The sequence below is a fragment of the Monosiga brevicollis genome, genomic scaffold (genome assembly GCF_000002865.3).
Source record: "Monosiga brevicollis MX1 MONBRscaffold_11 genomic scaffold, whole genome shotgun sequence".
Taxonomy (NCBI): Eukaryota; class Choanoflagellata; order Craspedida; family Salpingoecidae; genus Monosiga; species Monosiga brevicollis.
This window is the reverse complement of record NW_001865048.1, coordinates 659984-681655: the sequence shown is the minus strand read 5'-3', so window position 1 is coordinate 681655 and position 21672 is coordinate 659984. Positions and strand designations below refer to the sequence as shown.

The 21672-nt window shown below is 54.1% G+C and overlaps 6 protein-coding genes across 6 annotated transcripts; 3 read left to right on the top strand and 3 right to left on the bottom strand.

Moving 5' to 3' along the window:
• Nucleotides 1-255: 255 nt before the first annotated feature.
• MONBRDRAFT_25752 (uncharacterized protein) lies at nt 256-821 on the top strand (the record flags this gene model as incomplete). The annotated part of the gene is made up of 3 exons (XM_001746183.1): nt 256-351; nt 426-566; nt 663-821. The coding sequence occupies 3 exons, from the start codon at nt 256-258 to the stop codon at nt 819-821; spliced, it is 396 nt and encodes a 131-aa protein (XP_001746235.1).
• A 550-nt stretch (nt 822-1371) lies between these two features.
• Nucleotides 1372-4769, top strand: MONBRDRAFT_25751 (uncharacterized protein; the record flags this gene model as incomplete). The annotated part of the gene is made up of 7 exons (XM_001746182.1): nt 1372-2731; nt 2775-2893; nt 3212-3283; nt 3367-3464; nt 3908-3957; nt 4087-4153; nt 4655-4769. 7 exons carry the CDS (start codon nt 1372-1374, stop codon nt 4767-4769), a joined length of 1881 nt encoding a protein of 626 aa, XP_001746234.1.
• Nucleotides 4770-4909: 140 nt separating this feature from the next.
• Nucleotides 4910-9615, bottom strand: MONBRDRAFT_37215 (uncharacterized protein). The gene is made up of 19 exons (XM_001746034.1): nt 9444-9615; nt 9199-9300; nt 9031-9093; nt 8770-8898; nt 8640-8681; nt 8427-8492; nt 8135-8289; nt 7904-8031; nt 7076-7257; nt 6744-6944; nt 6531-6613; nt 6393-6450; nt 6151-6273; nt 5812-6018; nt 5681-5723; nt 5457-5528; nt 5306-5389; nt 5155-5216; nt 4910-5062 (listed from the first exon to the last, which is right to left on the bottom strand). The coding sequence occupies exons 1-19, from the start codon at nt 9513-9515 to the stop codon at nt 4970-4972; spliced, it is 1965 nt and encodes a 654-aa protein (XP_001746086.1). The 5' UTR covers nt 9516-9615; the 3' UTR covers nt 4910-4969.
• A 1385-nt stretch (nt 9616-11000) lies between these two features.
• On the bottom strand, nt 11001-12761 carry MONBRDRAFT_8535 (uncharacterized protein; the record flags this gene model as incomplete). Its single annotated transcript, XM_001746033.1, has 5 exons — nt 11001-11229; nt 12073-12198; nt 12294-12379; nt 12477-12595; nt 12695-12761. 5 exons carry the CDS (start codon nt 12759-12761, stop codon nt 11001-11003), a joined length of 627 nt encoding a protein of 208 aa, XP_001746085.1.
• Nucleotides 12762-13478: 717 nt separating this feature from the next.
• On the top strand, nt 13479-14878 carry MONBRDRAFT_25749 (uncharacterized protein; the record flags this gene model as incomplete). Its single annotated transcript, XM_001746181.1, has 3 exons — nt 13479-13931; nt 14064-14148; nt 14295-14878. The coding sequence occupies 3 exons, from the start codon at nt 13479-13481 to the stop codon at nt 14876-14878; spliced, it is 1122 nt and encodes a 373-aa protein (XP_001746233.1).
• A 529-nt stretch (nt 14879-15407) lies between these two features.
• Nucleotides 15408-18795, bottom strand: MONBRDRAFT_25748 (uncharacterized protein; the record flags this gene model as incomplete). Its single annotated transcript, XM_001746032.1, has 14 exons — nt 15408-15463; nt 15615-15696; nt 15783-15872; nt 15978-16049; nt 16199-16337; nt 16431-16561; nt 16694-16822; nt 16906-16989; nt 17141-17289; nt 17403-17449; nt 18066-18165; nt 18257-18328; nt 18404-18511; nt 18606-18795. 14 exons carry the CDS (start codon nt 18793-18795, stop codon nt 15408-15410), a joined length of 1449 nt encoding a protein of 482 aa, XP_001746084.1.
• Between the last annotated feature and the right edge of the window lie 2877 nt (nt 18796-21672).

Here is a 21672-nt window from a genome sequence, read left to right as displayed (position 1 = left end):
CACACACACACACACACACACACACACACACACACACACACAGAACAGAGGGCTCCGTGGCTGTTGCGGAGGAGGTTCGGGGAGGCGTTGAGGGGGGCTGGCTGGTCGGTGGCATTTACATAGACTGTACTTGTTTGCGTGGATGCAAGGTTGAAGCAAGCTGTGATTCTGAGGTGGCCCACGAGCAAGGCCTCCAGAGACACTGATACTTTTGAGGTTGTGTTGTATTTCTTTTTGCGACGACGACACGTCAAGATGGCGGGCTGCCCTGTTTTTAAAGGCACTTCGACGTCCTACAGCCAGCTCTCGGCCACCCTCCGCGAGTTTGAGAACCTCCTGCCGTCCTGCGACGTGAGTCTGCCGCCTTGTTGTGCATGAGCTGCAGCACCGTACCCAGATTAAGGCTGCTTGTGCGGGTCGGGTAGGAGGAACGCAACACCGTGGATCAGTGCCGTGTGGGAAAAGCCAATGCCTCCTATGCAGCGCGTCTGGGCTGGATGATGGGCTTGGGCAGTGCCTCGTGCGTGGACGAGGCCAAGGCGTACGATGCCTGCTTGACCCGCCGAGTAAGTCTCGCTGGCCCCAAAGCCACTGTTCAAGTGCCGTTGTGAGCAGGGAGCGCGCCTGACCCCTGCCTGACCCTTTACCCACCTTTGGTGCAGAACAACGTATCAGAACACATTTTGAGCAAGTGTGGCAAGTCACACGTCACGATGGCGTCCAAATATGCCCAGTGTATGCATGAGCACGGCGATGACGAGGCCAAATGTGCACCCATCCTGACCGAGTTTTTGGACTGTGCTCGCAGCGCAGCTGCCTAACTGGCTTGGCGCCTTACTAGAGGGCTCTGCCCAGGGCTGGCTCCCCGCCCCATGTGTCTGTCGGTGCCTGGTGCCGTGCACCAACTGTGATGTCAATCGATGCGCGACGTGGCGGTGGCTTTGCTTCCAACTTGACATGTGCATCTAAACACTCTCTCTACACACACTCTCTCTACGCGCTCTCTCAGACTCTCTCTCTTCTTGACCTCTCTCTTGATCTCTCTCTCTTGACCTCTCTCTTTGAGAGAGAATGAATGAAGAGATCAAGGGGGAGGGAGTGGGGTAGGGTCAAGAGAGAGAGAGGTCAAGAGAGAGAGAGAGCTGACATGAATTGCATAAATTGAGACACAAAGGAAAAGCACAACTGAGAGTAAGCTCTCTCTCTTTCTTCCGCCTCTCTTATTTCGATCGATATCAAGTGTGTGTGTGTGTGTGAGAGAGAGAGAGAGAGTTTCTTGTGAGCTGATGGAGGGGATCCGAGTCCTTCTGGATGGATCCGATCTCTAGATCAGCGCCTCGGGGGGGGCGATCGGGGCCATCTCGACTGGGGATGGGGGTGGGGGTGTGCTTGATCGGCCTGCTCCTTGTCAGGAGCGCGTGGGCAAACGATGGCTGTGCTGTTCACCTGCTAGGCCCAGGCTGGCAGTCGTGTGTGTCCTGCCCGTCCAATTTTACCAGCAACCGCGTCGTGCTGGTTCCCCCCTTTTCTACATGCACCGTTCTTGACACGAGCCCAAGCTGTGCCCGGCGGTTGTGGTTTACTCACTATGAATGCGCCGAGGACGGCTCCTTTATCCTCAATCGCAACAAGGGCCGCCTCACCGACCCATACGTCAACGTCGGCTGCCGAGTTCACTTTTATGAACAAGAGCGGCCTGGCCTTGTTTGCGATGGCCACGACAGCAACACGACGTTGCTCTATGAGCTGCCTCTCGGCGGTGCGCCTAGCAATCTGAAGCGCCTCGTCGTACGGAATCATGCCCTACTGTACGCCGAGACAACCCACTTCAGCATGTTGCAGCTGTTGGAGGAGCTGGATCTGAGCAACAATGCCATCTCGCTCCTCTACGCCCAAGCTCTGCCCCAGCTGGTGAATCTTAAATATCTCAATCTCAGTCACAACCGTCTCACCAGCCTGGAACCACTGCAGCTGCCGTTTCAAAACTCACTTCAAACGCTAGATGTTCAAGGAAATGAAGCATTGACCCTGCGTTCCGATCTGCTCATCTCCTCCATGGCCCCCGATTGTACCACAATACTCCTGCCGGAAACCTGCCTCGACTCCGCCCCCTCGAGCTGCACCGCCTTCCTGCCAGCTAGTACTCCTCCCATCAATTCCACCTCTTGCACCATTGTTGACAACACCACTGCCTGGACCTGCCCCGATGGCAGCACCTCCATCACCAATTGGCAATACTGTGATGGCATTCCTGACTGTGCCGATGGTTGGGATGAGGAAAACTGCTGCCAGCTCGCCGCCACAGAAGATACCGACTACCAGACTTGCAGCGAGGGCCACTTGCAAGTCACAATCCATCAAAACCACGCTCAAATCATGCCGCCCAACCCAGCTTCCGTCAACCCTTTTTGCTTCTCAGTTCTGAGCATTCGTTACATTACAGCAGCCTGGCAGTCCATGCAGAAAGGCTTGGATGGAGCCCCGGAATGGAGCTTTGCGCTGACCTTTTCCTCAAGCTTCAATTCGACGGCCACCTTGACGCGGAATCTGGCTCAAGTTGCAGTCGAAGATTCACGAGGCTACCTTGAACTCAACCTGCCCTTGACAGCTGAAAGCACGATGCCCTGCCTGGCAACATCGACAACGCCAAATCCCAAAATGCCAGTTGGCAGCACCAACAATCAGTCTATGCCTCGGAGCACCCAAATTGGCATTGCAGTTGGCGTCGCGTGTGTTGTTTTACTTGCTGGCGCCGTTGTTCTTGGTGCCATTAGGCGCCAACAACGGAGGCGACGATGGTCGCAAGCAGAACATGCGCAAACAATCGCCATGTCCTCTAGTAGCCAACTTGCACTCTGCCTCCAGCAACTCCGACAGCAGCACCCTAACCCCAGTACGACCGATGGCAACATGCCCGAGCTGCTGATGCTGCCCAGGTGGGTGCAATCACCCAAAACCGTTCCTTTGCTCTTTGTCTTTGCCTACCTGGCACAGACTGCTCTCAAGTCCCAAACCATTGCTTCATCGCGCTTGTTCTCATGGACGGCGATACGCATAGCCATGCATTGGAAAAAAACAGTCTTATTGGCAAAGGGCACTTTGGTGCCGTTTACAAGGTCCGAGCTTTGTCTTGCTTGCTCACGTCCAGCAAGCTTTGAGGTACTGGGCACACTGACCTGAATTGTGCCTCCTGTCATGTCGTCAATGATAGGCAACCGTCATTCAGCAATCTGAAAAGATTGCGCACACCCTGGTAGCCCTCAAGACCTTTGATGAAGTTGAGGTCAGGCATTGGGGTCCTGGGGGGTCATCGCCAGCACCTACAAATGCTACCGCTCACGCCGTTGCTGTTGTGGGCGTCTGTAGCTGACCGACTACAAGGCAGTCATGTTTGAAGCTGCTCTCATGCACATTGTGGGCCGCCATCCACACGTCATTCAGCTTATCGGCATCATAGATGACAGGTCTGAACACTGCACAAACTTGGCGCTTGCATGGTCTTTCTTTGCTGGGTTATGCAATCAAAAGAAGGCTGCGGGATCTTGTGCTTCTGACTGCTCTCCTGGGGCTGTTCTTTTGTCCTTTCCCAATCTCTACCTCTTCCTCTAGCCTTCCAATCGCTTTGGTCTTGGAATGGGCAGATCAGGGCGATTTGCGGTCCTTGCTGAGGGCACGGGGCCATCAGTGGACCAGCTCAGATATGGTAGGTAGTAAGCTGTTGCCACAAGGATTAGGGCGAGTCCGTGGTCGTGTTGCCGCTCCGCTGGCTGTGAGGCAGGCATCTGACCGCACTCACCGACTCGGCTTAGATCATGATCGTAGCCCAGGTGGCGAAGGGACTCGATCACGTGCATGGCCTACACCTGGTCCATCGTGATCTCGCTGCCCGGAACATACTCATTTTCAGTTCTACCAATCCGACCATGGGCCCAACAGCTAAGCTGGGTGATTTTGGATGTAGGTACAGCAAAGTCAGATCCCACCACCTTCACAGCTGGCATTCATATTTCAAGCAGTCCATCTTTGGTCTCTATGCTGATCCACCGACTCAAAGGCTTGACTGCTGCCTGCTTTACGTGTGCGTAGTGGGTCGATATCTGACCGGGGATCATGAATACTACAAAGTCAGCCAGCTCGACGAGCTGCCTTTCCGGTCTGTCTCAGCGTTCTGGGTGCGGCACGCAACATTGAGCCAAGCAAGCTAACTTCTCGCCGTAACTGCAGATGGATGGCACCCGAGACCATGCTGGCACGACGATTTACTACCCAGTCCGATATCTGGTCACTTGGCGTCGTGTGCTGGGAGGTCAGTGTATCACGGGCCGTCCGCCGCCAGATTTGTACCCCACACAGTATCGCCCGGTCCCTGATGGCTAGATTCACCCATACATGCTAGATTTGGAACGAGGGCCGGACACCGCACGGCGATTTCACGCTTCCGATGCTGGTTGAATCTATGCAGCACGGGCATCGCTTGGACCTCAGTCGCTGCCCTGCAATCATACAAGAGTCAGTCTAATCGTATATGCCTGCTCTCGTCCACGGTTCCCGCGCCAAGCTCACCAAGCCGGTCATTTCCCACCCGAACCTTGCAGATGGGCCACGCGCATGTGGACCGCAGATCCAGCTGCACGCCCTGCAGCCAACGATGTAGCCCTCGCTTTGGGATACGCAAAAGCGTACAGATCCAACTCGAGCTCGCAGCCAAGGCAGCTCAGATTCACTTCGACCAGTCGTGCTTGGACGACTGGTCAAGGCTCGGGCACTGACACCGAAGCATGGGATGCAAGCACTGACATCTCGCGACTGTAAACAAAACTTTTGAGTTCACTGATAATTGGCCCCGTCATTTTCTCGGTACCTTCCAGCTGCTTGAGAATAATCATGATTTCTTTGAGAATGTATGAGTGACCGTTTTGACTCTGAATTCACTTGCCAACACACATGGTGATCAGGTGCGGAGCGATGCTTAATGGCGTTTGTAACGCTTCTTGGACTTGAATGCCTTGTTACCCTTGCCCGGAACAACCTTCTTCTTTGACTCACGCTCCTTGAGAGCCGCCTATTTGACGGAAACCCCAAGATCACACAGACATGTAAGAGAAGTATCGAGGCAGATGAGGAAGGAACTGCGGAAGCTAGAGCCCAGCTTACCTTCTTGGACGATAGCTTCTGCTTGAGACCGGTGGCCGTGGTGGCGCCATCGCTCGTTTTCGCTGCAGCCAAGCAAGAAGAGGCAAACAGTCGAGTGCATGAGCAAGCGACCCAAAAGCAAAAGAAAAGCGCTGTACCGGCCGCGACATACCCTTTTTGCCCGCAGTCTTAATCTCAGCATCGAAACCAGCCATGGCCCGTCGCTTGGAGGCTGCCGCAGCTCGCTTGGTCGTGTCTAGATCGCAACAAAAGTAAGTCGGATCGTGTGTACGCCACATCCTGCCCAGGCAATCTCAACCTACCTTCTTTGAACATGTGAATACGCTTGGGTTTCTTGGCGCGTTTGACATTGCGAATCAGGAACTTTTGGTGGGCTAAGGAAAAAAAATATTGCCAGGCATACCGTCAATCAGAATGTACACCACCGCGCATACAATAGCAGGAACTCGTGCTTTTCCGCAGTCTCTCAAACAAAAGTAACCCATCCCATCTAGAACCACGTGCGGGGCTAGAAAAACAGACGTACCCATTTCCGGCGTAATTTTGGCCTTCTTGGCTTCGCGCTCCTTCTATCAAATCCCGGCCCAAATCATGGAGCAGCATGGTTACGCGAGGGCAGCCAAGAAGCAGTAGCCTGCGATGCCAGCGCAATCGCACCTCTTCCATCTTGGCCAAAGCAGCCTGCTTGCGCAAGCGATCACTGCTGAGCCCATCCTTGCCCTCGTGCGCCGCCTTGCTTGCTGCGGCCTCGGTAGCCTTGTCCTTCTCAGACTGAATCCATGTGCGCGCGGCGCGCGCCTTGATTTCGTCTTCGTGCAAAATCAAGTTTTCCGCTCGTCGAACTTCCCGTTCTGCTTCTTGCAACTACACCCAAAGTTATCAATCAGTTGTAACAAAGGAACCGAGACTGTCTGCCGCCTGCCCCGTCTCTGTGCAGATGGCGCTTTGGTAGCTCAACCCCGCTGCCTGATTCTGAAGCAGATGCAAGCCACAGACCTGGGCCATTTCCTCCTCCTCACGCAAAATTTGGCGAATATCATCGGCCAAACTGTCAATGTAGCGCTTAAACTGCATGGTTACGTCCGTCTTGATGACGCGGTTGCGCATCGTGCTTGAGTTCTATAAGTCCCAGCGAAAGATTCTGAGTATTGAGTTGCACGCATCGTTCGACCTTGAAATAGCACCCAAGCGCTGCACAGGAGCAAGTCAAACACGGTAGCAGCCTAGACTGCACTCACGTCTCGGTAGAGCTCGCGAAGCAGCTTGCGCTCAGACTCGCCCACCAGCGTGCAAGCCCTATTGATAAGCCAACGTCAGGAGAAGCTCGAGGGACCAAAGAGCCCACAGCCCAAATGCCTCGGGGTAACAACACTGACCGGCCTGTGGCGCCACCACGAGCCGTACGGCCGACGCGATGGATGTACTGCTTGATGGTGTTGGGCATGCTGACGTTGATGACCTATCAGGCATATCCCACCATCATAAGAAAAACAGCAGAGTGTGCAATTCAATCACAATCCCGCACCCCCGTCCGCAGTAACCCGTAGCGGTCAAATGTGCATGGGCCATTGTGAAACGATCGGACGTACAGACTTGACGCCGGGAATGTCGAGACCACGACCAGCAAGATCTGAGCATATTAAAAATTCAAGCTCGCCATTCTTGAACTGTTCCAGGGCGTTAAGACGCTGCGCTTGGGTGAGCGAGCCATGCAACTCGCCGGCCCGCAAATCAGCAAGACCAAAGATGATACGCAAGCGATGGGCGTGCTTCTTGCTACGCACAAAGACCTGAGTGCAACACAATGTACAAAAAGCAAAAGACACGGTGAGGACTGTCAACCTAGACCCACGCATATCATAAAATGAAACAAGATGCTGCTGGCAGCTTGGTGGGGACAGATGAAGCTCAAGGCTCATACCAAGCAGCGTGACTTGTAGGTGCGTTTGCATAGGGAAAGAACAATGGCCTCGCGTTGATCCTCGTGCTGTGGACGGATACGAATAAACTCTTGAACCAAATTGTTGGTGACTTTCTTGTTGGCGTCCACAAACAGACGGATCGGCTGGTTGAGCGACAAGGTAATCAGGTCCTCGACTTCGTCTGTGGTTCCGCGGGTCAAACAAAAGTTGTGAAAAGGGTCAGAAGAACGGACAAGATTCAAGAAAAGACAAAGGGGGTAAGACTTGTGTCGAGCAGGGTTAGGATGATGCTAACCAGTCATGGTAGCAGAGAACAACATGGTTTGGCGCTGAGCTGCGCAAGATTTGATGATCATCTTGAGCTGTTCGGTAAATCCAACCTAGCAGCGGTTCAGCAGACCAGAGCGTGTTAATACCGAGAAGAAGACTCGACAAATGATAGGCCAATCCTGTGCCTACCTCGAGCAAGCGATCAGCCTCATCCAAAATGAGAACTTCAATGGTGCTGAGATCAAAACTATGGTGGTATGCGGTCAAGCGAGGCGGTAAGAAGTAGACTCTCTGAGAGGCGCAACCTGCCGATACACCAACACGCTTTCCATGCCACAATTTCAGCGGAAGACAAACCTATGCGTGTTTTGAATGTGATCCACCAGGCGACCAGGGGTAGCCACAATGACATCGGGGCGTGCCCGAAGCTCAGCTTCCTGAACCTTGAGGGACATGCCTGGGCCATTTCCGAGTCATTCATCGCGTCTGTGAGGCACAACACGCAGGTCTCCCGCCGATCGGCCTTTGTCAAGCAACGTGGTGCCTGCGGTGCTTACCACCGACGGCCATGCCAAATGTGATGTCGGTAAAGCGGGCCAAGCCACGAGCAGCCTGGCACACCTGTACGGCCAACTCGCGCGTCGGGCTCAGGACAAGCACGCGTGTTTGAGCAATTTGTTTGGGGCTAAAGGATTTGACCAAGCAGGGCAGAGAATATGAGAATGAAATGAATGCAACAACAACCAGTTTGTTCGCAGCCGCCATATTGGGGTGGGTTGCACACATACCGAAAGAGAAGACGCTCAAGAACGGGTAACATGAAGGCGGCTGTTTTGCCAGAGCCGGTAGCAGCACAGGCGCAAATGTCGCGACCTGCCAACGCCACGGGGATGGTGGTCGACTGAACCAACGTTGGCTCGGCAAACCCCATGTTGGCAATGCCCTAGGCACCCCAATTGCATCGCAAAAATTCATGACCGTGGTTCACATAAGAATTGGCCTGTGGATTGCAGCTTGAAGTTCATTGCCAAATGCCTGGCAGCGTATAACATGCTGAAGGATTTGGCTCTGCAAACGCACCTTCAAGAGCACACGGCTCAGCTGTAGGTCTTGAAAGGTCTTGGCATTGCTTGACTCGCGGTCAATCTAAATCGGCGATTCCAGCCCAACAACGAGATCCGACACTGGTATGAGGGGCTCTGCAACACACCAAGCAGCAGCTTGTCTGGCATCTGGAAGGTCTGTTAAGCATTGGAAAAAAACCCCGAAAGAGGAATCGTCAAGCAAACTGACCTCGGGCGTTTCAGCAAAAAACTCTTGCTTGAGACGCTCAGCCTGCGGAATGACGATGGTGGCAAACGATGATAAGCTATCACATTCACGGAATGAGTAATGAAAGGCAGCCGAGTCGTTGGGCATCCACCTCTTCGTCATCTGAAGCATTGTCAAGGTTATCATCGTCGTCAGCATTGTCCTCCACTTCGCTGTCGCCCTCCAAATCATCGAGAGCAACGGAATCGTCTGCCTCTCCCGTGCTCTCCGCTGCTGCTCGCTGAACCAAGGGACAAGCCATATGTCAAAGCAGGCCCACAAAAGAGGGAACAAAAAAAAAAATCTCTTGAACGATTCAATGCATCGTTTTTCTCAGCAGAGTGCCAAAGGCTAGACTTGAGGGAAAACTGACCTTTGCTTGGCGCTTGGCCACGAGCTGAGCAATGCGGTCGTCTGTCGCTTTGGTATCCGCCACCTAGGAGAACCAATGACAACACATCCTCTGAGCTCAAAAGCAAGTGACGGCTGCATGGTTGCCCAACGGCTGGCCCAAGCCCCAAAGAGCAGAGCAGGAACAGACCTGCGTCTGCAGCTGATAGCTCGGGTCCCAGCCTTCGTCGACGGCCTCGCTAAAGTCAAATTCCGGGTTGACGTCCTTGTTTTGCCGGCGGCCGTTCACCACCTGGTCACACACCAAAAAAAAAAAAAAAAAGAAAAGAAAGAAAGAAGAAGAAGAAGCAGCAGAAGAGGAACAAGGCGCGTCAATGCGTGTGCCTCACAAGTAACAGACCAAGGCACGACCCAAGCCCAGCCGGCTGGCCGCACCTCTTCGTCATCGCTATGGTTTGCGACAGGATCGTCGTCCTCAATGGTCATCACAAAGCGGGACGAGGCCATGCTTGCGGTGAAATGAACGCACGCGTGCGCTTTCTTTAAACCCCGACAACAAGACTTCAAGGCCCCCAAACCACGCCCAAACCAATTCCCCCACTCGTCTGTTCCCGCAGCCGGAAGGTGAATCAAATGAAGAGACACACCCGCGCCCCGAAAGACACACGAAGAGAGAGACACAGACAGAGACAGAGACGAGAGCGTGTCTGTGCGCGGAAAGGAGAAGCTGACACACACACACACAAACACACACACACACACACACAACGCGCTGCACGTGGTGTCATCCTTTCTTCCAGGTGACTCGTTTTGTCTGACAATTTCTCCCTCGCACCTCTTCACCTACACACACACACACACACACGAACTAATGGCAGGAGAGTGCACAACAAAGATCTGGCTCTGACGTGTATCTGGATGAATTAAGATGAGAGCGTCTTGGCTGCCATGCAAGAAAAACACAGGAGAAAAGCACACTGCAGGGCGCCCAAGGACAACGGGTCAAGCAAGATGGCGACACAAACTACAACCAACACAAGCAGGGAGCAGAGGTTCCCTCGATCCATCCCTCCCTCGACACTTGATAAACAATAATTGGCCGGCTCTCACACCCAAAAAAAGCCGCTTGCCGGCGCATTCACATTCACATTCGGACATTGCACAACAGTCGACGGGCCTTCGAACACCATCCTTACGGGTCCGTCAGTACGTTGAGGTGCCCGCTCAGTCTTCTTCACTTGCATAAGCAGACCCTGCCTCAGCATTCGGGGCAGTCTCTGCGTCAGTCTCGTGAACAGAAATGTAACCACGGCTCTGATCTGCAGCCGCGGCAGAAATGGCACTTGTAACAGAGACCAGCCGATACCCGGGTGGCGCATCTGTTTGGTCCTGCCAAAGCCCCCCAAAAACAACAAACGTCGATAAGCCAGGGCACAAAATGATGAAATGAAGAAACCAACACACACACACAACACACACACACACACACACACACAAATGAAGGTGCAAGGGCAGCGTTGACCATCCGTACCTCCGTTTCATCTCGTTGCTCATCCGAAATATCCTCTTCGCGCTTGGCAACTTGAATTTGAAGAAGGGAGTGAAAGGGCGCCCGGCAAATTGGACACTTGGAGGCCTGATGATGCACGGTGGTAAGTGCGGCACGATGATGAGGATACAGCAGTCACAGCTGAGAACCAGGCCCAAGGCACCAATTTACATTCAACAACACGCCGCTGGGCGATGCGTCAAAAATACATCACCCGGTACTCTTGCCCACCTGATAGCGCAGCGCCTCAGCGCAGTCGTGGCAGAGGCAGAGGTGGCGACACGGCAGCACCATGGTATCCATGGAAGTGGACATGCAAATCTAAGCAAGCCACAGTCGTTGTCCCGCAAACAACCTTGATCAGGGCACACCAGGCTAGTCTGCAGGCAACAAGGCAAAGCAATGCTTCTTGTCTTTTCTTTTCCACCTTTTTCTTTTCTTGTCTAGCGCTTTATGAAGCGAGTACCCACCACGCAATCAATGCTTTCGTCATCGTCGTCATCGTCATTGTCTCCATTGTTGTCTTCACCCTCCTCCTGTACCTTGCGCTCTAGACCATAGATTTCGCGCAGCAAAAAAGATCGCCCATCCACCTGCATCGAACCCAAGACAAGAACATCCATCAGAAACGCTAGCTCAGCGATCCGGACAAGCCCCCCAAGAAATGACGCTCTGGCACGGAACGATGAAAAGTGAAAAGATGTTTGCAACTCCTCAAGGGAATGGCGCAAACGCACATTGATTTTTTGTGCCGCGATTTTGAGAGCAATGTTGTTGTCCGACTGTGGCGTGGCACATGTTAGCAGGCACGCATGAGGGCAACACTCAAGAAGATGACACAGCAACGTTTGAGCGAGTCTTTCATTGTGGTCATCGACCAAGACGCCCCTCACCTTCTCAAAATAGCAATAAGTGATCTGAGAGTGGTTGGTTCCATCAAGGTTGTCTGTGCCCACAATCAAGCCAGCAAGCGGGGACGTGAATGGTCAGGCTGAGCATCACCGTGGCTTTCATCAAGCGAGGCTTGTGGAGGAGTAAGAAAAAATGTGGCTGCGATGATTCCACAGGCAAGTATGTACGAACCGGGATCACGAATGGGTGGCGAGTTGGCCTCTTCATGACGGCGAATTTCGATGGCCAAGGGAAAGCGCAGGGTATCTGTGGTTGAGACTGGATCGAGCTCAGCCTGACTCATCTTTTCAAAGCCCTCCAGCACATAATCGCTCAAGTTGAATGTCTACAAATCAACAGATAAATCGGGATGTGGCCAGAAAGCAAGGCCTGATTGAGCCGGTTTGCCTGCGCGCGTCAACGAGCATCTGGCAGCACGCCCGACCTGGTTGAAGCCGGCCGTAAAGTCAACGGGTCGGAACTGCGAGTACTGGCGATAATTTTGCAACCTAGTCGAGTTGCGCGTGGCGAGTAATTGGGAGGAGGAAAGGAGGTTGTGAGCTGCGTGCTGGCAAGCTGTGCGTTTTAGCGGTTACGGCATCTCTGTGACTTGTTGTGACTCACTTGAGGTTGCCGTGTTTATCAAAGGCCTCCTCCACAAACGTGTGAATGACCACGGTGCACGCGCAGTCGGCGTCAAAGGTAAAGCTGAGGTGATATGCATCGACGGGCGAATCGTTGCGTGCGTGCCTTGAAGCAGTCGATGGTGAAGGGGTGAGGTCGCAGTTTGAAAATTGACGAGGCGAGGGGGTTCAGAAAGCCGATAGGCAGCGCTTTGAGCCTACCGAATGAGGCGAAGCGAGTTCTTGTGCACGTTCACCAGACACCGCACGGTGTTGGTGTGGCGCACGGTGTTTGGCACGCGAGGTACCTGCAAGCGTTGGAATGGGACCAAGCCGAGAGGTGAATTCAAGCTACTTGTGGCCGAGGCATCGGCGCACGTCGTGTGCACGATAGTAAAGACCTACCGAGCCAGGCACACGAGAGAGCCAAGAGAGCTCGGAAATGTCCCCAAAGAGAAACGCCTCTGGACTCATGCTCTGAAAGCTTTCGCCGCCCATTGTAAACTGGTTGCCAAAGTACATGCCTAATGACGCCAGACCAGCCGAGGACAATGAAGGATACGCCGCTTGTGGAAGAAGCAGAGATATATGAGGCAGGCAAGGCTACAGTACCCGCCACACACCATGATTGCCGGTTGCGTTATTCCCATTGGTGCGGTTGTCCGCATTTGAGCTAAAGTAGCCGCCCATTGCGACGCGCGGGGCCCCCGGAGTCCCCCGTGCCTCGTCCGCTGTCGAGCTAAACCAACACCAAAAGCTGCCAACCAACGCCCTCAGAGGAGAGCTTGACTCCTCAACTACCCTTTAACTGCACAGAACCCCCGTGCCCTATTCCCAAGCCCAACAAAGACCCACAAACAGAGGCCGAGGCCAAGCAGACGCCAGCTGAGCAGCAGACAGACCAGCAAGCGCTCCGACCAACACAGACAGAGAGAGAGAGCGACACAGCGAAAGAGAGCGCGGAGAGAGAGAGAACTGGAACACACACACTTTTGAACAGGTAACGCAACATAAACTCTCTCTCTCTCTCTCAAACTGACCAAACCTCTCTCTCTCTCCCTCTCTCTCTCTCTCTCTCTCTCTCTCTCTCTCTCTCTCTGTCTTTGCTTCTGTCTCCCAAGGAGAAGGCAAGATCTTGTTTATGGCCAGGAGTGTACAGTTGGTAACGGGATCGGCGCCAAAAACCCCCCTCCTCACCACGACTAGCCGTTACACTTTGAATCCCGAACTCTCTCGCTGACTCGCTGACTCGCTGACTCGCTGACTCGCTGACTCGCTGACTCGCTGACTCGCTGACTCGCTGGTGGCGTTCAGGAGCCGGTACTTGTCCTTCACCCCTCGCTCAAGGACGAGGGTTTTAGCGAGAGCAACAGAAAATTGGGATTTAGAGAGCCAGATAACGCAAGCATGGAGATTTCGTATGAACTAGCACCCCCCTCACCACCTGCGCCCAACCGACCAGCGCGGGCTGCCGAGATGGAAGGCGACACCCTCGAGGTCAATGATACCTTGCCCATGGACGAGGAAAGCCTGCAACAAGGTTTCCAGGAATCACAGGAGCCCCCTCTCGGCGCGACATCAGACAAAGCCCCGCACGCTGCAAACTCTAACATGGACGATGCCGATACAAATGTCGATGAGGACACCGCCCAGCAGACGACAGAGGAAGCGTTGCAACTGTCAGACCTCGAAGAGCCAAATGTAGAGGATTATGAGGAGGAAGCTGAACAGCTGGAGAATGAGCCTGTAGAAGCCTATCAGGCTGCGCTTCCCCTCGCCCGCATCAAGCGCATCTGCAAGGCTGACCCAGATGTAACCAACATCAGCGCCGAGGCCACCCACCTCTTAGCCTTTGCCACCGTGCGTTCCCATGGCTCTCTTCGACATCATGGTGGTGGCAATGTGTTGCGACCTCCATGATAAGCGCGCGCTTTCGTTTTTAATCCCGCAAAAGAACTCATTCATCCTAATACCTGCCTCGCTGTGTGACAGCAATTGTTTATTGACTATACCACGCAATTGGCTGCCAACCGGACGCTCCGTGTCCAACGCAAAACGCTTGCCCTTCAGGACCTCTGTAGGTATAGTCGCATTGTGATGAAAGAACAAAGATGAGAGACAGCTTGCAGACATGCCGCTACCCCCTGCGCCTTGGCTTGATACTCACACCTGCTTGGGGATGGGGGGGTACTCTGGACCACCCTATGCACATGGTCATTTCAGTTGCTTGCTTTGATCAGAACGAGTGTTACGAGTTTCTCGAAGATATACCTCTCGTGCCCACGGACACAGCTGAAGCTGCCTTGGAGAAACGTGAACGAGAAAACCAGCGTCTCACGGCCGGGGCTCGCCGCACCCGACGAGCCCCCACCGGCCGCACAGACGCCCCCCGTGGCGCCCGCCAAACCAACCTCATGAACTTTACACACCGAAGATCAAGCCCGCCCGCCGCATCGACTGATAAAACATCCCACACACCCACCGACACGCTTTCCACGCACGCTACCAATGCTACCGACCGCCTGCCTGATCAGCCCGAGACGCTCCCAGCCCAGCCTGAGACAGTGGTAGCAGATATCGAAGAGGCTTCGGGATCCATGACGGGTGGCAACGAGAGAGACCCTAGCACGTCACATGAACCAGCGACGAGCGACGACCCGGGCACAAATCCCCAGGAGGATGCTGAGATGAACACCACGCCAGTTGCTGGTGAGATGGAGACGGACCTCGATGCTGCAGGGGAAGATGATGGCGATGATGACGACGATTTGGCGCAGGCCATGTTCGCAGAAGCCTTGGAAAGTTAGGCTTTCCTCATTCGACTGCAAGCACTCTTTGCCTGCGCCATCTGAACCCTGCACATTGCTGCGCTGTAGAGAGCAAGGACCGAAATTCAGAATTCAAGAAAGATGTTTTCTTTGCTCAAAGAGCCACGCTCACGATCGATTGCACACTCTTCATCATCATCTAGCCTAGCCTCAATCACTATCTTGCCACCAATCTTGCACTACCCAGTGCCCTGAAACAAGTGGCACGGAGCCGTTTGCCAAGTTGGCTCATGCCGACAATTGCTCGAAAAAAAGCCACAACAATAACACACGCCATGCGCCCCCAATGGGTCGTTGCATTCAGCGCAGGACCAAGCCTTGCACTTGTGTCAGGATGGTAGATGACAACCCAAGTCTGTCACCAAACACATATCGCCATTGATGCTGACCCGTGGGATCTGAACCTTAAACACCACAAGACACCACTCCCAGAACGATGTAAACTCTACCCACCAGCCACAAACCGCGCACATCCATCAGTCGACCATGGGCATTCGACATGAGCACATCAAGGGATCACACAAATGGCATGGATATAAATGAGCAGAACTGAGTCACAAAAACCTACCGGACCATCGTGGAGCATGGGAAGGATCAAAATGTGGCCAGATGACCCCCTTGACATCAACGTTTCCAGGCAGATGTCGAGCCGTCAGACCCAGTCGTGCTGGTGCCACGACGTAAAGATTGGTCTCACGGATGGACGTCTGTGCACATGACACGGCCGTTTGGCGTGTGATGTTGCTGATAAACGCCTTTGCATCATCTGCTGTCGTGGTGTACTTGAGATCATACACCTATGCATCAGAACGAGCCCATGAGCAAAAGGGTGGCGTTGACAAACCGTGAGGCATCCCAAAACTCCAAGCCAGACGCTACTTACTCGAAAGGCATGCGCACAGGAGGCGTCGTCGGCCCACTCGGGCAGAAGATATGGTCGTGCTGACGGCACATTAATGTACACGGCAATCGACTGGTAGAATGATTGCCATTGCCCATGAGGCACCAATGCAAGCATGAACAATCCCAAATCTGGCTCAGCGCATAGGTGCGCCATCGGAGCAACGCAAATCGTTACCTGGATATCGCCGCGATAACGATCATGCTGAAGCTCCGAGTAGACATATTTGAGAGCGGGCGTCACACCACTCTAAATACCCCAGCAGCAACAAGTAAGATGCAACCATGAAACGGAGATCAGATGAGGCAGGCCTCTCTCAAGATCAAGTCGTGTCCGGAAACAAGCCCATCAGCAAGCACAAGCTCACTCTCAAAGATCAGGCGAGGCGCAATACATACCTGAAGCAGTGTTCCATAGTAGCACACAAGACACAAGTTCAGGGCAATCCAGGCCAAGGGAGACGAGTTGACGGCAATACGACCAAAAGTGCGCGTGCCAAAGACGATTGCCACTGGAACTATCAAGCCAGACAGGTCCCTGTTGGTCACGCCGACGTCCCCGCGAGCACGTGTGGCACACAGCATGGTCAGACCCGCGCAAAGCTACGCCGATACAACGATGGGTACGCACCATATGGCAATGTCATGGCCCGAGAGGACTAGACAGGCAAAGCCCAGGGCCCAAGATATGGACATGTACTTGACAAAGCTGACCAAGGGTGAGTTGCTACCTAATTTGGGCCGATGTCCACGCCACACCACCTGAACTCTCATGGAAGAAGGAGAGTGATGGGCGGACAGCCGTAAAAAAAGTGTCAGAATCGTGTTCATGAGCGAGGTCAACAGTACGATGGAGCAGCTGTCCTCCAAGACTCGAGAGCTGTAAACACTGACCTCGTTCACCTCAAGCGCAAACTGAGAACGGGGATTGGCGAGGGCGCTGGCGCTGACATCCAACAGCCACCACACAAAAACGCCCAGAAAAACCGTGGCTAAAAGGATGGCATGTAATCCGCCAATTTGCTAATCCCGAGAACGGATGTTGATCAGGTGAAGACAATGTGTGCACCCACCCCTAAAGCCACAGCAGTCAGGCAAGAACATACATTTGGTGCCGTGGCTTGGAAGAACATGCGTTGGCGCCGCAATCCAAAAAGGGGTGGCACAATGATGCGCTTTGGCCATCGGCCCTAGGTGATGGACACAATGGGGAGAACAGAGAACAAAAGGCATAAATCGATCAAGTGGTGCGATCAACAAGACGTGCTTTACCCATCCGAAAAGTCAAGGCGCCAGGCACAACCACTCAAGTTGAGGGTTGCCATTGCAGCAAGACCCAACCTGTGAAAGCTCGGTCCAGTTGGAGAGCACGGTATCAAAAAAGGTCAAACAGGCTCCAGACAGCAGTACCGTGGTCAAAACCTCGATGAGGAGATCGCGGCGCACATGCTTCCCATGCACGCGCAAGCTGCCAGACAGAAAGAAGACACCTAGCATGAGAAGAAGCAGAAGCAGAAGCAGAAGCAGAAGAGGTGCACGCGTGCAAGCGCTTCTAATTTCAAGGAAACAGATATTCTCTGTCGAAGCTAGATTTGTCACACACCTGCGAAGTTGGAATAAATGTCGAATGACCAGAATGATGGCCGGAAGCTACGGTACGGGCGCAAGACGGAGCGAAAGCCACCAGCTGGCGTCATGAGTCCAAGCCCCTGCTATGAACTTGGTGGCCCAAGGGTACAGGTCATGAAATCTTACGGCGATGAGTGCAGTCAGCACGTTGTTGAAGAGAAGGCCTGTCCAAATTAAGCTCATCCAGTTCAGCCAAGCTGTGATGCGTCGCCACTCGCGCCAACACGTCTCGCGTAGCGCTGCACTCCGAGCGCTCAAGACAAGTAGGCGCTGGTCGGACTGCAGCGCACAAGCGTCGCCACTTGATTTGCCATCTGACGATAACGATGACGATGATCCCAACTGCTGAGTGCCGTGGACCGGGGTTCTTACAGCACAGCTGAGCTCTTGGCGACGCTGATGTTCGAGACCCGCCATGTGTGACAGCCTTTGAAGGGATGTGGGAAAGGCAACACAACCACGAAGTATTGTTGCAAGTGCCCACATGAGAAGGCTGATCAATGTCATGTCCACCGAGCCCTGCAAGGGTCTAGCAAACAGCGCGCCCATCCAGCCGATGAGTTGACAGTACATTGAGCTTGCCTTTGCCAAAAGAGAGCAAGTTGTCCAGCAGACGACAGGGCCATTGTGCGCCTACCGGGTGTGAAACACAATCATTGCGACAGAAGAACCCAGCATGGCCAGGGTAGCATAGTGGTCCAGGCCAAGATGCAGGCAGGTACGTCGGATGGCATAGTCTAAAAGGCATCAAGGACAGATCGAAGCAGAAGCGTGAGGCACACTCGAACTTTGCTGTCGGCAAATGAGCGAGAGAAAAAGAGGACCGACCCGTCACAAAAGTCAAGATGAGCATAAAGACGCGGGTACTGCAGAGAAGGAGCTCGGGCTTGAGGGCAATATCTAATGGCCAATGCGAGATGAGTCACGGGATTGGATTGGTCAAGCTGTTTCGTTGATCACGAGCTCTGCCACTACCTGGTCCAAATAGGCAGCTCATGATGAATTTGGGTAGGCCGATGGTCAGCAAGGGCCAGACGCTGCTTCGCACACGATCGTTGGCCGTCAAAAGCGAGAAGAGATCGCCTGCACAACATGACACATAGGTCAGCGCGACCTGAGAGCAAAGTGATTATCTTCCAGACGATGACCACCCAGCTTGCTGGGCGCCGATACCAACCTTGAAGTTGACGCACGCCATCGCCCTCGTCTGGATGGAGATAGCTGGTGTTGACGGAGAGCGTGAGCCAGGCTCGAAGAGCTATGCTCAGAAAGTAGATGCGATGGCTGAAAGCCAGCACTTGCTCGCGCTTGGGTTTATCTGGCTCGGCGCGAGACCGGCTTGACCGACGTGATGTCTCCGTCTCCATCTCGACCCCGCGAACGTCGAGCACGATGGCCGCTCTAACGGGCTAAAACTGGGGGTCGGGGCGAAGGCAATGATTTGCGAGGGGGGTCTCGCCCACTGCAGGCAGAGGCAGCGTAGCAAGCGATCAATACAGCCATTCAATGCCTAGAATCACCGAATATCCATGATCTGCTTCAGCAATAAAACGGTCGCGAGGAGCCCAAACGTTAATGGCTGGCGAGTCGCAGCTGACCAGCCGGGTGCAGCTTGGCCTGTATCTTCAGCCCACCTCCACGCACGCTGCACATGTGCCTTTACACTAGATGCGCCGCAACACGCTTTGACCCTCCCACCAATGCCTACCACCGTGACCACAACCTCTTGCCCTCACGCCTACCCCCAAGACTTGACCCAACAAATCCAAATCCAAATCCAAATCCAAATCCAAAAAATTGATGCACGCGCCGTTGAATGCAGGAATGGAAATGGCTCTCTCTCTCTCTCTCTCTCTCTCTCTCTCTCTCTCTCTCTCTCTCTCTCTCTCTCTCTCTCTCTCTGGTAGTTGTGCTTTTCCCTTTCTCTCTTTCTCAAACCGACCAAACCAATTCATTTCTCTCAAACTCTCTCAAACTCTTCATCTTTTAATCTCTCCACTCTCTCTCTCTCTTATGCCTGCCTTTCTCTCTCTGCATCTCTCTGCATCAACCAATTTATCTCAAACTCGCTCTCTCTCTCTCTGAGACAGTGTTCTTCTCTATCTCGGCTCTCTACCTGTGCTGCCCGGTTGACTGAAAGAGGCAATTGAGGGCATTGAGGGGCATTGGAGGCGATGGCTGGTCAGTGGCATCGAACCCAAAGTCTGATTGGGTGTCTCAAACATGACCTCACTCACGATTTGGTGGTGCGTGCCCCAGGTCAGGCGCCAGGCCTGCACTTGCAGGTGCATGGAAAAGACCATCTGGCTGCCTACCTTGAATATCGCGCCGTTGTAGGGCCAGAGGCCGATCGCCCAGACCATGTCATGCTCTCACCGGAAGAGTTTGAACGGCGGCGCAACGAGGTGCGCCGCTGAACACCGCCTGTCGACGGCTGTCCGGCTGTCTCGCAAACACCGCTCATAACCACCCCAGGCCGTCCGTGCCGGTCGCCTGGCCCCTCGTGCGTCCGCCCCGGCAGCAACGCAGCGCATGACAGAAGAAGAAGAGATGGCCTTTTATGAACAGCGATACCAGCAAAGGCGCCGTCTGGAGCGTCTCGCAGGCCGTGATGGGCAAGTCAGGGCGCATCCGACACTGGCTGAGTCGCGCGTGATACACAGACATAGCCATTCAACTTACTCGAGGTTGTGCCTCATGCTTGTCTCTAGCTCTGCGCGCCCGGCCGCCGTCGTAGCGGGCGGCCTTCCTCGCGAAGTTCAAGACGCTTTTCTCCGACTTGAGGCTCTTGAGCACAGTGGCCCCCAGCCCCGGCTCGAGGCGGCCCCACGCCAGGCATCGCGCGGCCGTGGGTTTCCACGTACGCGCCCCGGTCGTGGGAATACCGCGCCCCAGTCCAAATCTAATCCCGCACCCCATCAAAAGGCTCGAGACGCGGTTGGCAGCGCTCGTCCTGCCGTGGCGCAGGGCCGCGGCACCGGCACCGGAAATTCGCGGCGCTCAAAACCCAGCCCAACCACCTCGACGCGGCCGCCGTGGGTCAGCTGAGCTGACTGGCACCATGCGCATCTGTTCCTGAAGCCTCGGTTTTTATGCTTTTTTTTTTTTACCTTTGCATGGGTTTGGCAATGTGCGGTTGATTTTCTCAGAGTGAGAAGAACTTGTATTGAGTGACATGATACATCATTGATTGACTTGACCTCGTCCTCTTTCTGCCCTTGGGCCTTTTTTTGTGCACAGCAAACACACTCACACGTACACGCACACGTACACACACACACACACATGTACACGCACACATACACACGTACACGCACACGCTGTAGTACAACAAGTGTCACTACTGCGAAGCTGACTACATCGAGTCAGCGACGCCCCCAGCTGTCAGAAGGTAGGTGGCGTCCTTCTCACACGAGTTGCAGCTTTGGACAATCTTGGCCACGCGCTGGTCGCCACTGCCCTTGCGTAGTGCAATTCGCACGTGCACAGCGTGCGCCAAGATGTGCCCGCCGACAGGCTTCTTGGGGTCGGGCACAAAGCTCATGGTGTTGCCAGGGTCCGACTGCATCTGGTTCGTGACAATGACCGCCACGTTGTGACTTTCAGCCAACCGCTTGATGTTGGTCAGGACCTGATTCAGCTGCTGCTGGCGCTCAGATAGCTCGCCACGACCAATGTAGTCGCATCGGAAGGTAGCCATGATACTGTCAATGACAACCAGCCGCACATACCGGTCCTCAGCCAGCAATGCTGCCAGATGCTCAATTGTGCGAGCCTAAGTAGGAACAAGCAGGCATGAGCGCCCATAAGTGTCTGCAGCTGTACTGCCCCAGGGCTATAGCATGCCCCTAGAGCGTATCGCGACTTTGGGGTCGTGCCTTACCAGTTGATCGGAATTGTAAACGCGCGCGTAGACGATGTTGTCCAGTGCGTCGCGGTATTCGACGTTGTAGCGTTCGGCGATTGCCTCCAAGCGTTCGGGGCGAAACGACCCCTCGGTGTCGATGTAGACCACCTTGCCACCCTTGTAGCGCCCATCCTCGCTGGGCAGTTGTGCCGTAATGGCCTGGTTCATTGGGCATGTGTGCGCCGAATGAGGGCGCTGACCAGTTTGAGCAAGGCACAAGGGTCACGAGGTACAATTGCGTGTATCACGTTGATGCATCTCAACTCGACATACCGCTGTCATACACAACTGCGTCTTGCCGGTGCGGTATTCACCATGCAGCTCTGTGATGGTACGT

What these genes read in the sequence shown, in the direction of transcription:
- MONBRDRAFT_37215 (XM_001746034.1), bottom strand. Translation starts at nt 9,515, where the DNA reads ATGGCCTCGTCCCGCTTTGTGATGACCATTGAGGACGACGATCCTGTC. An exon ending in ATGCTTCAGATGACGAAGAG is followed by an intron (nt 8,682 to 8,769) that starts GTGGATGCCCAA and finishes GTCATTCCGCAG; the next exon opens with GCTGAGCGTCTCAAGCAAGA. An exon ending in TAAGACTGCGGGCAAAAAGG is followed by an intron (nt 5,217 to 5,305) that starts GTATGTCGCGGC and finishes GCTTGGCTGCAG; the next exon opens with CGAAAACGAGCGATGGCGCC.